The sequence below is a fragment of the Mirounga leonina genome, unplaced genomic scaffold, assembly GCF_011800145.1.
Source record: "Mirounga leonina isolate KUSES-001 unplaced genomic scaffold, KU_Mleo_1.0 Mir_170, whole genome shotgun sequence".
Classification (NCBI taxonomy): domain Eukaryota; kingdom Metazoa; phylum Chordata; class Mammalia; order Carnivora; family Phocidae; genus Mirounga; species Mirounga leonina.
This window is the reverse complement of record NW_023270433.1, coordinates 31,696,642-31,709,363: the sequence shown is the minus strand read 5'-3', so window position 1 is coordinate 31,709,363 and position 12,722 is coordinate 31,696,642. Positions and strand designations below refer to the sequence as shown.

Below are 12,722 nucleotides of genomic sequence, written 5' to 3'. Positions count from 1 at the left end.
CTTAGGTCTATTGAAATATTTATGGATGCTGGGGTCTGGGATGGAGGGAGTGGGTAAGGGCTTAGGTGAACCAAGATTGACCATGCATTGAGAATTGTTGATGTCGGGCCAAAGGTCCCAGGACTTTCTTATAATATTCTCTCTACCATTTGTATGTTTGAAAATTTTCATAATGAAATAAAGGGAGAAAAACCACAAAGAAATAAAGTGCATACCTAAAGGGCTTTCTCTCTGCTTTTTGCAGGACCGGGTCCCTCAATATTCAGGTCTCATCGTCCATGTCACCTCCTCTAAGAGGCCCTCCCTGATTACCTGTTCTGTGGTTACTCCCTTTCCCCCTTCCCACACCCCTCAACAGTTGCTCTGTTTCGCATCCTGCTTTTCTTCCTAGCACCATCGCCTACTGAAATTACTGATATGTTTGCTTACTTGATTATTGTACCCTTGCATGTAAGCTCTGTGGGAGCAGGGGAGTTGATGCTCGTTTTTTTTGTTTTTGTTTTTTTAAAGATTTTATTTATTTATTTGAGAGAGTGAGAATGAGAGAGAGTACATGAGAGGGGGGGAGGGTCAGAGGGAGAAGCAGGCTCCTCGCTGAGCAGGGAGCCCGATGCGGGACTCGATCCCGGGACTCCAGGATCATGACCTGAGCCGAAGGCAGTTGCTTAACCAACTGAGCCACCCAGGCACCCCTATTGCTGTTTTTTTAAACCCAGCACCTAGTAGGCTCTCAGGAGATATTTGGTGACTGACTGGTAAGGGCCCCCTGGTACATCGCCTGGCCCGTGGCAGACAGTTCACAGAGCTAGCTTCACTACTCACACTGCTACGTTCTGCATCTCTTCGATGTGCCCCGGCCCTCTTTCTGTCCAGGCAGCCTGTCCTCTCTTCAGCCTGCGTGCCCCTCTTGCTTTGCCAGCCCACCCTTCCAGCCCCAGGGCCCTGCAGGTGCCCCTCTTGGGCTTCTGTTCCTGCCCCTCTCTGGCCATTTCTCGCTGATGAATTCCAGGCACGGCCCAGTTCCTGGGATGACCCTGGGAGTTTGTCATCAGCTCTTGTGAGGAGAGAATTCTCTGTCAAGTAGGGAAACTTCCCTGTAAAGTAACAGGAAACCCTACTAAAGAAAGAGGAAGCTTATTGGTTCCTGTCACTGCCAGTCAAGGCACATCCCCTCACCCTACCCCCCCGCCCCAGGCCATCACAGAGTGGATTGAGGGGTGGCGTGGGTACTCAAGGGGGGGTTAGTCAGGGTCCTCTCCGGAGCCCTTCCAGACTGTTCTAGCATTCTAGTGGCCGCTCCAGTTTCTGCGGCCAGTGCACTGCTTTTGTGAGCAGAGGCGCGCAGCTGGGGTGGTGCTGGGAGGGCAGTGAGACTCCAGCCAGCGGCCAGAGCACGGTGAGCAACACCTGCTGAAAGGGACGCGTGGCTGGGGGCCCCTCCTGCAGCCAGCAGCTGCCTGCACCCTCAGGCCCAGGGACAGAAGGAGGACAGAGAGTTTGCCAGGTAGAGAAATGAGGAAAGGATGCTCCATGCAGAGGGCACGGTCTGAGCACAGGCCTGGCAGTTGGCCATGGGGTCAGAAGAGAACAGACCGGTGAGAGAGTGGCAGTCTCCCTCCCTTCTGGTCTGCTTAGCTTGTCTGTCGCTCAAATCTGAAAATTGCTCTAAAGCTTAAAAACAGCGTCCCACCGTTCAAGCTTATAGGGTGTCATTTTAGAGTCTTAGAATCTGTTAGGGTTCCTAGTGGAACACAGGGTGGGGATGGGGGGCTCTGGAAGATGCCGGCAGATGATTTTCCATTCCCAGGAAGAGGCCTCGAGACTGTGACCGGTGTCCCCTTTGCGCCTCCCTCCCCAGCACCAGCCTGGACCTGGTACACACGGTCCGCAGCGGGTTCTCGATTCCTGAAACTGTCTTGTATTTGCAGGTGCAAAGAGAAGAAATATGATTATGATAATCTGCCCACGACATCTGTTATCATAGCGTTTTATAACGAAGCCTGGTCGACCCTCCTCCGGACAGTTTACAGTGTCCTCGAGACGTCCCCAGACATCCTGCTAGAAGAAGTCATCCTTGTAGATGACTACAGTGATAGAGGTGAGCCCCCGCCGTGGCCTCTTGGAGGGGCCTGGCTTTCCGTGGTGGTGCCTGGGAGGCAAAAGCATGACGGAGGGGTGGAATGTGTCTGGGCAGGACGGGCTTCCTGTGTCCCCCCGGGCCCGGCCCCTGCCCTCAGGGGGCTCCGAGCCTGCTGGGGATGCACGGCTGCTGACAGCTCTACCACATGGTGCTGCAGGAAGATGGGGCACTCGGGAATAGGGGCTGACCTTACATCTTGGAGGGTGAGTAGTTTGTGGGCAGCAAAGGTGGAGGGAGGGCTTCTGATGGAGGCACAGAAGGTGGGAAGGCTCAGAGGCACAGTGTCACATGAGTTGTGTAGGATCTGTAGGTAGTTCAGGAAGGCCAGAGGAGCAGCTGCCTCAAGGGGAGCAGGCAGAGGAGAGAGGTGAGACATGGGGAAGGGTGCAGGCATTAGACATGAGGTCAGACTGGGACTTTGTCCTGAGGGCAGGGAGACCAGAGGTGGGATTTTAAACAGGAGAGCGGTTTTGCACTTTGAGGGATCCCTCTAGGCCCAAGATACCTGTGGGTGGAGAATGGTGTATGGGGGAGCTCTGCGGGGAGGCCAGGGACTGTAGAGGTGGCCTAGGTGAGAGATGGAGGCTGGGAGTCAGGTGGGAGTGGGGGGGGGGGAGGGGGAGGAGGGACATTCGAGACATGACATCTGCAGGAGCTGCAGGCTTCTGGCTTGGGTCTCTGGGTGAGTGGTGGTGCTGTCCCAGAGCTGGAAAAGCCACCCAGGGCAGGAGTGACAGGTCTGGGAGAAGAAGGGGGGCATTTGGCTTTGGATGTGTTGAGTTTGAGATGAGATCAAAAACGGGCAGCCCAGGGGTGCTTAGGTGGCTCAGTCTGTTGGGCGTCTGACTCTTGATTTCGGCTCAGGTCATGATCTCAGGGTCCTGAGATCAAGCCCGGTGTCAGGCTCTGTACTCAGCAAGGAGTCTGCTTGCGATTCTCTCTCTCCCTCTCCCCCTTGTCCCACTCTCTCTCTCTCTCAAATAAATAAATATTTTTAAAAGGGGGGGGGGGGCAGCCCAGACAGGAGAAGAACTGAAGCCAGGGAGAGACATTCCATTGAGAGGGTGGCTGGCGTCCCTACAGGCCTGACCAGTGACCTGGGGTGCAGCAATTCACATGCAGTCCAGGGCTGCCCTGATTTATTCAGTGAACACTTTGTGAGTTTCTACTGTGTGCCAGGCACTGTTCTAGGCACCAGGGATTCGGTGGGAAACACAAGTCCCTGCTCTCATAAAACTCACATTCTGGTGGGTGGAGATGTTGGGTGGACATGGTCAATGAACATGTGAAGAATAATATAAGACAACACAACACAGTGTAAAATAGCATAGCATAACATAATGATGCAGCAAATGTAATATAGCAAGGTGGGAAGTGCTGTGAAACAAAGTGGGAGCAGGAGAGTAAGTGGAGCTTGGTCACAGGCCCTCCGCTAGCTGGTGGAGGGCAGGAAGCCTCCCTGAGGAGGTGGTTTTAAGCCAGAAGCTGGGATGTAGAGAAGGAGGCAGCCCAGCAGCCACAGGTGCGGGAAGGAGCTGGGGTGAGCAGGCATTCCTCAGGGGCAACCATCGGCCAGTGGGGAGGCGGCATGGGAGACGCGGTTGCAGGGGTGGGCAAGCCAGGCCAGTAGGGCCCTGGGGGCCACCATAAGGGGTGTAGGCTAAAATAGGAGCCTGATGGGAGCCGTCTGAGGGCCATTGAGGGAACAGGAAGGTCACTCGGTCTTGGGGTGTCTGCGCTGCCCTGTGGGGCATCGCCGATGGATGGGGGGGCATCGGGGCTGCTATGGCCATGCCCTGTGCCACGTGACAAGCTGAGTGAGGGCAGGCTCAACTGAGGGGACATGTCAAGGCCATAGCCCGTTTCAAGCCAAATTACCATCCCTGGGCCACGCATAAGGATAGCAGCTCCTGCTTCCTGGGCATCTGCTGCTTCAGGCTCCGGGCCTGGCCTGTTGGACTTCAAAGCCCGGAGTATGTGTCCTAATTGGGGGGTGTGTTTGGCTGTTCTCACAGAGACTCAAAATAACAGTGATTTACACGGGATAAAAATGATGTCTCCCACATCACACATCTTGCGTAACTGTCTAGGGCTGGTGTGGCGGGCTTCACAGCGTCAGGGCCCCAGTTCCTTCTGCCCTGTAGCTCCACATTCTCCAGGATGTTGTGCTGCCTTGTCTGCATGCTCCAGGCTGGTTCTTCACCTTCTGCTCACTCCCGTTGGCAGAAGGGTTTCCAGGGGCTGGGGAGCCAGACCTGGAAGTTGCCCTCATATCCCACTGAGCAGAACGGGGTCACTTGGCCACACCTAACTGCAAGGGAGGCTGGGAACGGGAAGCTATATGATGAGTGGCCGTGTGCACCCACGGAGAGAGCGTGTGTTCGGCCTCAGCTGGCCTTCTCCATGACAGTATGCAGGCCAGGCTGGGGCTTGATGCGGAGTGATGCCCACCTGGCACTGAGTTCTGGGGTCAGGGCACCTGGGCCTGAGGTGAGCTTTATCATGAACCTGTCATGGCACCTGGGACAAGTCACTTGTCTTTTCCGAGCCTCGATTTCTCATCTGTGAATGGATTTATCCACACTTATATCAGAAAGTGGTGAGGAATAAATGAGATCGTGCACAGGACAGAAGCCCCATGTCAGCCGGGACCAGATGTCTGTCTCTCCTCAGTGTTTTTGTTTATGTGTTTTCACTGCTCTGCAAAACCCCAAAGCCCAAGGCCACTGTTCTAAAATGTCTAGGTACTCTATTTGTGTCCCTTTAAATCAGAAGAGTGCAAAGATCAGATTATTTATTTTGTCCTCATGGGATGGAACAGCTCCTCAGTGGGCAGGGCTACGGGATGAAGCCCTCCCCATGCAGCTCCATTCTCTCGAAGATGCCAGTGTAAGGCGCCGTGGGGCCGAGGCTCCCTCCCCATCGTGGTAACTTGTAGAGTGAGCAACATGCCCGCTCAGCCTGTAATGAGATAGGAGCCCTGCCCTGCCCTGCCCCCCTCCCTGCCGCCCTCTCTGCGTGTCAGTCTGAGCTGGATGAAGGGGTGTCAGCGCCCCAGGGCATGGGAAGACCGTTCAGACAGACATAAAATTGATGCTGACCAAATCCATAAAGAGTGCAAGGAGGCTACACAGGCATTTCCTTTTTTTCTTTCTCCCCCCCCCCTCTTTTTTTTTTGCACCTGCAATTTCGTGTATGTTTACTGGGCACTGCCACTAATTAGCTTTGCTTGGGAAGTCACCTCCTTTATTTGTGCTGTCAGCTTATTTGCAGTTATATTTAGGATTGAAAAAAAAATCAACCAATGAATGCTTTTTTTTTTTTTTTTTGAGTGTCAGGAATATTTGGAGAAACATTTTTACAAACAATGAAGCAACCTAGAACAGTTCATAAAATTTCCCCTTTTGCTGGGGCACCTGGATGGCTCAGTCATTGGGCGTCTGCCTTTGGCTCAGGTCGTGGTCCTGGGGTCCTGGGATCAAGCCCCACATCGGGCTCTCTGCTCTGCAAGAAGCCTGCTTCTCCCTCTCCCACTCCCCCTGCTTGTGTTCCCACTCTCGCTGTCTCTCTCTGTGTGTCAAATAAATAAATAAAAACTCTTTAAAAAAAAATTTCCCTTTTGCTGATGATTGAGGACTTTCAGACAAAGCCCACATCAACATGGGTAGATCCTCTTATTTTTATTTTGCCTGATGGGTTCCCACCTACCTCACGTGACCTACGGAGGGGTGTGAACCAGGGCCTCCAGTCCTGGTATGTGTGTGGAGTCACAAGTCCTGGGGCCAGGTAGGGCATGACCTTTCAACTTTTAAAGCCTCATTTCCTCTTCTGCAAAATGGGATGAGCACGTCCTCCTGCCAAATTTTGGATTTGTTTCACAAGGATGAGAGATTATACAAGAAAGCTCTGGGAGGCAGTGTTAATTAAGCCTGAGGATTCAAGCCAGGGCCACCGGGTTAAAATCCTGGCTCCTTAGCACGCTTGTTCTGGGACCTTGACACATTACTTAGCCTCCCTGGCCTCAGTGTTCTCATCTATAAATGGGGATCGTTGTAGTGCCTACCTCATGGGAAAGTTATAAGGCTCGCGTGACTGAGAGATAAATCCCCTAGACAGTATTTAGCACAGGAGGCCCTCTGGTGTGAGCTGCCATTATTATTACTATTACCATGTCCAGTGAAATGGTTCCTGAGAAAATTTACGTTAACATAAATATAAATAAAATTTGTTAACTTAATTCCACATAAAATTTTATAACGTATTACATAATTAACATAAATAAACCAAGTTTATATGAAGCCAATTTTTCTGAAAAATTGTGGTTGAGTAATTTTTGTGTTCTTCATTTTTAAATGTTCACAAATCAAGGTGTGATGTATTTTTGAGGGGGTAACAGCTTTGTTGAAATACATCCACATACCACATGCACCCATTTCAAACATACAATTCAGTGTGCATGTGTTGTGAAGGGGAGCATTCCGGGGTTCTGGAATTCCTCCGCCCCAGCCTCCCCTGGCCTTTCTGCGGGCACATCACAGGTGCAGAGCAAAGGAGGCTTCTGTCTATTCAGTTTTCTTTTTTGGGGATAGCGAGGCCCCGGAAGGACATGGCTCGGGATGTGCGGCAGTGACCCTGCTTGCCTTGCTTGCCTCCCCAGAACACCTGAAGGAGCGCTTGGCCGATGAGCTGTCTGGGCTGCCCAAGGTGCGTCTGATCCGTGCCAATAAGAGGGAGGGCCTGGTGCGAGCCCGGCTTCTGGGCGCTTCCGTGGCGAAAGGCGAAGTGCTGACCTTCCTGGACTGCCACTGTGAGTGCCACGAGGGGTGGCTTGAGCCGCTGCTACAGAGGTGAGTGTGCAGCCGGGGGCCCCACATGGTGCAGAAGCAGAAACTTCTTACCTGGGCATAGGGAGCTGCCGGGCGCCTGGGTTCAGATGCTCCTTGGGCAGTCCTCTGTCACTGGGCATGATAACAGTCCGTGCCCCACAGGGCTGCGGAGGCCATTCAGTGAACTAATACACATACAGTCCTTAGAACATGCTAGCATGTAGGAGGCCCTATGAGTGTTTGCTTTTATTCCTACTTATTTTATGTGTTTAGTGTGGAACACCTTAGAAAGTATGATCAACCAAGAAAAAAAAAATCAATCCTATAGAATTGCACTGCTAAAGAATATATATTTTGGCGTATTTCCTTCAAGCAAGGCTGTCTTATCCATTATACCTAGTGCCTACAATGCTTAGGACCCACGAACCTTTAACAGACCCACAAAAATGTTTTTGCAGTAATTGTTTTTTTCAATCAGAAGGAAAAAATGAGTATCAATAATGACTGTACAGTAATGAATTTAGCCTGGATGGTGTTCGTCCTTATACCAACATAGTCGTAAAATATAGTTTTAAATATATGTATATTTTATGGAGCCATGAAAAGTCATAATACAGTCCTGTCTTCAAGGGCATGTCTCCTACTGTCCCACAGTGTCTTACCTTGACCCTCCCAATCTGCCTGTCCTCCAAAACTACAGTCGCCGGGCCTTTTGTTCTCTTCCCTCTCTCTCTCCCTACTCTCCCGATTCTGCATCATAGCGGTCAGGAGCTGGGCTGGCCAACTCGGAGCTCTTCCAGGTGGGGGAGGAGGGGCCAAGGTGGGGGGTCTGCATTTGGTCCCTCTCTGTGGAGCTGGCGAAGGGTCGGAGGACCAAAGTCTCTGCAGTTGGCAAACTGCTTTCCCATGGCCTCTAGCGCTTTGGTTGCCGGAGTCTGCCTGGAAGAACTGGGGACCCACTTGCCTCCCTTCCTGTGTGAGACCAGGCTGTCCCCTGCTCTGCCACTTCTGCTGTCCTCGGTCCTGTCCCCTGTGGGTGCCCCAGCTGCCTCTTTCTCCTCCTGAGCTCTGCTGAGCTTCACTAGCAGCAAGGACCCAGGGTTCCCCAAGCCTGTGATGGAGTCTGAGGTTATTTAGAATATGGTGACAGCTAAGAGTTCTCTCTGGAACCTGGACCGGTGGTTTTGCCCTCTGCCCCCTCCCCATGTGCACAGAGTTGGCTGCGTTTAGGCCGGTCTAAAGGCAGCCGATGCGCTAACGCTGCCCAGAATTCCTCTCTAGCCCATCCCCTGAGGGCAGCAAGGCAGTCCTGTCCACAGACAAGTTCCTTGTTCCGTATCTCCAGACAAAAGCACCCCATCTGGGGAATTGGTAAAACATACCAACTCCTGTTCTCACGGCAGACTCTTTGGATCTGAATCTCTGGGGGTGGGCCTGGGCTTCTGGATGTTTCCGGAGCTCCCCAGGGACCTCGGTGGGCACCAGAATTGGCACGCACTGGTCCCTTAGACGGTCCAACAGGAACAGTAACCCCATTCCTCCAGGGGCTTTTGGATATAGAAGATGTTCTTTGGTTCTCAAGTCAGGTGAGTCGTGCTCCTGGCGTTTTTCTGAGCTGGGGACTAGGGATGCCGGACAGCCCACAGTGTGCAGCTCAGCCCCGCACAACAAAGAATGGTTTGCCCCAGATGCCAGAAGCACGCCTGCCCCGCCCCCCCGCTGTGGGGCGCACTGCTACTGGGCCTGCTCATTGTGTGACCGTGCTCCAGGGGCCTTTATGCCAAGGCTGGCTCCCCCAGTTCTCCTTTTCCTATAAAAATTAGGCTCCCCATGGTTCTTTTTTTTTTTTTCTTTTAAAGATTTTTTTTATTAATTTATTTGAGACAGAATGAGAGAGAGAGAGTACATGAGAGGGGGTGGGGCTAGAGGGAGAAGCAGGCTCCTCGCCGAGCAGGGAGCCCGATGCGGGACTCCATCCAGGGACTCCAGGATCATGACCTGAGCCGAAGGCAGTCGCTTAACCAACTGAGCCACCCAGGCGCCCGCTCCCCATGGTTCTGACCAGCTTGATTCCAAGTCACAAGTTCTTGTCTCTGCCAGGGGCTAAGTAGCTTCTTTGAACCTGCCCAGCGGGTCTGCCGTTGGTCCCCTCAAGCCCTTTAAGAGCACCCTCAGTTTATTTAAAGAATTGGGTGTTGATAGGTACCTGGTCCACGTCTCCCTCACTTTAGAGAATTCCCGGGTTTTATTCATGCAATCTATCCCAAACAGTGCAATTTCACCTAATAGTGTAATTCTTACCTAAGTGTGATATTCACAAAACCCCCTCTGGTTTTCTGGTATTATTCTAAAGACACAGCTCAAGTCTGCTTGATCTCTGTTTCTTCACACCCTTGCTCTGTGTGACTTAGGATTTTTCGGTCTCAAATCCCAGAGAAAAGCCCCTGAAATGTAACCCAGAGAAATCCAGTGTTCACACACAGCCTAGTCCCAGTTCATCTTTCCTGGTGTGCCGTCAGAGGCAAAATAGCGACACGACATGGCAGCGTGCTGAAGGATGCTTGGGTCTGCAGCCGGGACTGGAGAGGCGCCGAAGCAGGCACGCGGGCTGATATCTGCGGCGGGAAGTCACAGGGTTTTTCGCTGTAATACCCCAGAACATTGCACAATAACAAGAATTAAAAGGATAGCAATAGTTCCAGGTTCTCTGTCAACCATCTTTTACAAACATTCCCTCAGGGAGTCCTCACATTAACCCTCTGAGTAGGTATCAATGCCCCTGTGTTACCCACAGGGATTAGGCCCTGAGAGGTTAGGTGAGTTGGCTAACGTCACACAGCAAATAAGGGGCAGGATTCGAATTTTTATTCGAGTTCCAAAGCTGATCCTCTGGTCTGGGTGCATCTCTGTTTTGAAGGGGGATAATTATTTCTTGACATGAAGATGCTTCATTGCGATTACATGAAGAAACCTCTTGCCGTCTTTAGAAACTGAAAATCTGTTTTCTGTTTTAAAAGTGACCTTTGATTTTCACATGTCTTGACTTTCATGGAGGGATTCAAGTTTATGCAGAATAGCCATAGATGGAATTCAGAACATGAGAGCTGTGGGACCTTCCATCTTCAGGCCAGAATCCTTCCTTCCTCAGCTTCCCCCATCACCTGAGCATTCCCTCTGCTGAGCACCAGCCAGGGCCTGACATGGCTGCAGACACCTGCAAGAGAAGGCGCAGGCCTTCTCACACGGGCTAGGAAGGAGGAGGAGAGTTCATCCCCAAGCTCCCTTCCAGAGATGGTCCCCCGGCCACCTCTCTGCGCGGAGAGGCACATGGGGCATCCTGGTGTTCGTAGAATCCACGAAGAGGAGTCGGCGGTGGTGTGCCCTGTGATCGATGTGATCGACTGGAACACGTTTGAGTACCTGGGCAACTCCGGGGAGCCTCAGATCGGCGGCTTCGACTGGAGGCTGGTGTTCACGTGGCACGTGGTCCCCGAGAGGGAGAGGATGCGGATGCGGTCCCCCATTGATGTCATCAGGTGAGGGGTGACTTCCAGGCGCTCACTCTTGGAGCATGCCTTGTCGCATCTGGCTGCTGGGGCAGGGAGTCAGCCCTTGGGAGGCTGGTTGGCTGTTGCTCCCTTGTTTTCTCCAGAGCATTTGCTTACTTTTATTAAAAATCTTCGCTACACACATGAATTTTATATTGGTATATTTTATTTATTTGTTATTTAAAAAACTGTGGTAAAATGTGCATAACATAAAATTTCCCACTTGTACCATTTTTGAGGGTTCAGTGGCGTCAAGCACATTCACAATATTGTATAACCATCACTTCTACATACTTCTAGAACATTTTCATCATCCTATCCAGAAACTCTATACCCATCAAGCAATGACTCCCCTTTCTCTCCTTCTCCAACTCCTGTCTACTCTACTTTCTGTCTCTATGGATTTCCCTAGTCTAGATTGCTCATTTAAGTGGGATCACACAATACTTATCCTTTTGTGTCTGGCTTCCTTTACTTAACATAATGTTTTCAAGGTTCTTCCAGAGGCCCATTCCTTCTTATGGCCGAATAATATTCCACTGTATATACACCCATGTTTGTTTATCCATTCACCTACTGATGGACATTTGGGTTGTTTCTACCTTTTTTTTTTTTTTTTTTTTAAGATTTTTACTTATTTGACAGAGAGAGAGAGAGATCACAAGTAGGCAGACAGGCAGGCAGAGGGAGAGAGAGAAGCTGAGCAGGGAGCCCGATGCGGGGCTCGATCCCAAGACCCCAGGATCATGACCTGAGTCAAAAGCAGACGCTTAACCAGCTGAGCCCCCTACGCGCCCTGTTTCTACCTTTTGGTTATCGTAAACAATGCTGCTGTGAATATTGGGGTACTGTTATCTGTTTGAGTCCCTGTTACCCATTTTTGAGGGTGTATACCTAGGGTGAGTCATATGGTAATTTCAAGCTTAACATTTTGAGAACATGCTGTCAGGCCCTTTTTCAACTGGGGGATAGGTGGGCCTGGGGCTGAATCGGCCACCTTTGGCCAGTGAGTGAGCCTGGGTCTGAGAAGAGTGGGCTCAAAGGGGGCTCAGTTGCTCTCACTCTTTGAGGTGTTAAAGTAATAGTATGGCTTCTTCCTCTCCTTCCAAGTTCAGGACCAGATGGGAGGCAGATACAGGAATCAGGCAGATGGAGGTCAAACATCAGCTTTATTGCTGGTGTACCAAGCTGGAAATGGTGTCTTAGATCTGCACCCATGTTTGCCAGGTGGGCTTCTGGATCTTCCACCCGAACTCTGACCCTGAGATGACTCACTTCTGGCCAGAGGGAAATGCCTGTGGGGACAGTGTTGAGAGATGGGGGAAGAGAGATGAACGGGGCCAAGCCACGTCCAGCCTGGAAGGCCAAGGACAGGGCTTTGGACTTTACCCTGAGAAGGTAGAAGCTGCCGAAGGGATTTGAGCTGGAAATTACCATTGCCTGTTGCATTCTTTAAAGGTTGCTGGGTGCCACGTGGTGAGGGGCCTGCAGGGGGTGGGGCAGGGGGCAGGGACATCATTAAGAGGCATCGTAGTCTTCTAGGCAAGAAGGATGGTGCAGGAGAAGATGGAGGGAATGGAGGACCCCAGAGATGTTGCAGTGGAAGAATTGAGGGAGGCTGAAGGAGAATGGGGAAGGGAGAGGTTGGGTGATGCCCAGGCTTCTGTAGGGAGCCCTGAGGGACATCCTACCCAACCTTTCACGGATTTTTGTAAATTGAGGCTCAGAGTAGGAAGGATCCCATCTAGGGTCACATATCCAGCTTGGGATGCTGACATGAACTCCCATGCCCCCACCACATGTGTACACATGAACTCAGGAATGTCGTGGGCAACTCCCCTTCCCTTCCTATAATATCCCTGGGCCTCAGTTTCATCACCTGTGAAATAGGTACATGCATATCCACCCTGCCTACTTCTTAGACTTTTAGGAATAACACACATGGAAGTGCTTTGTAGCCTAGAGCCTTCCCTTCCACAAGGAATCTTGCTGCCCTTTTCTCGTTGGCCCCAAGCTTGGAGCGCAGGGAAAGCCAATACTTTGTCAAGGGCCGGAAGTGCTGCTGGAAGACCTTAACATCTGCAGACAGTTAGACTCTTAATGAAGTATAGGTCTCCATTTCCGACCTTTTGCATCTGCATCTCCTGGTGTGTTGACCCTACAGCTTTCTGCTGTGGTAGGACAGAAGCCTTGGGCCCTTTCTGGAAC

General features: G+C 51.4%; 1 protein-coding gene across 1 annotated transcript in view; it reads left to right on the top strand.

Annotated features, from left to right (window-relative positions):
• The window catches only part of GALNT12 (polypeptide N-acetylgalactosaminyltransferase 12), a 36,478-nt gene that overhangs the window by 10,105 nt on the left and 13,651 nt on the right, over positions 1-12,722 (top strand). The window contains exons 2-4 of the mRNA XM_035016221.1: positions 1,929-2,098; positions 6,798-6,987; positions 10,317-10,502. Coding sequence (XP_034872112.1) covers positions 1,929-2,098; positions 6,798-6,987; positions 10,317-10,502 — 546 coding nt within the window. The remainder of the gene's footprint in view (positions 1-1,928; positions 2,099-6,797; positions 6,988-10,316; positions 10,503-12,722) is intronic.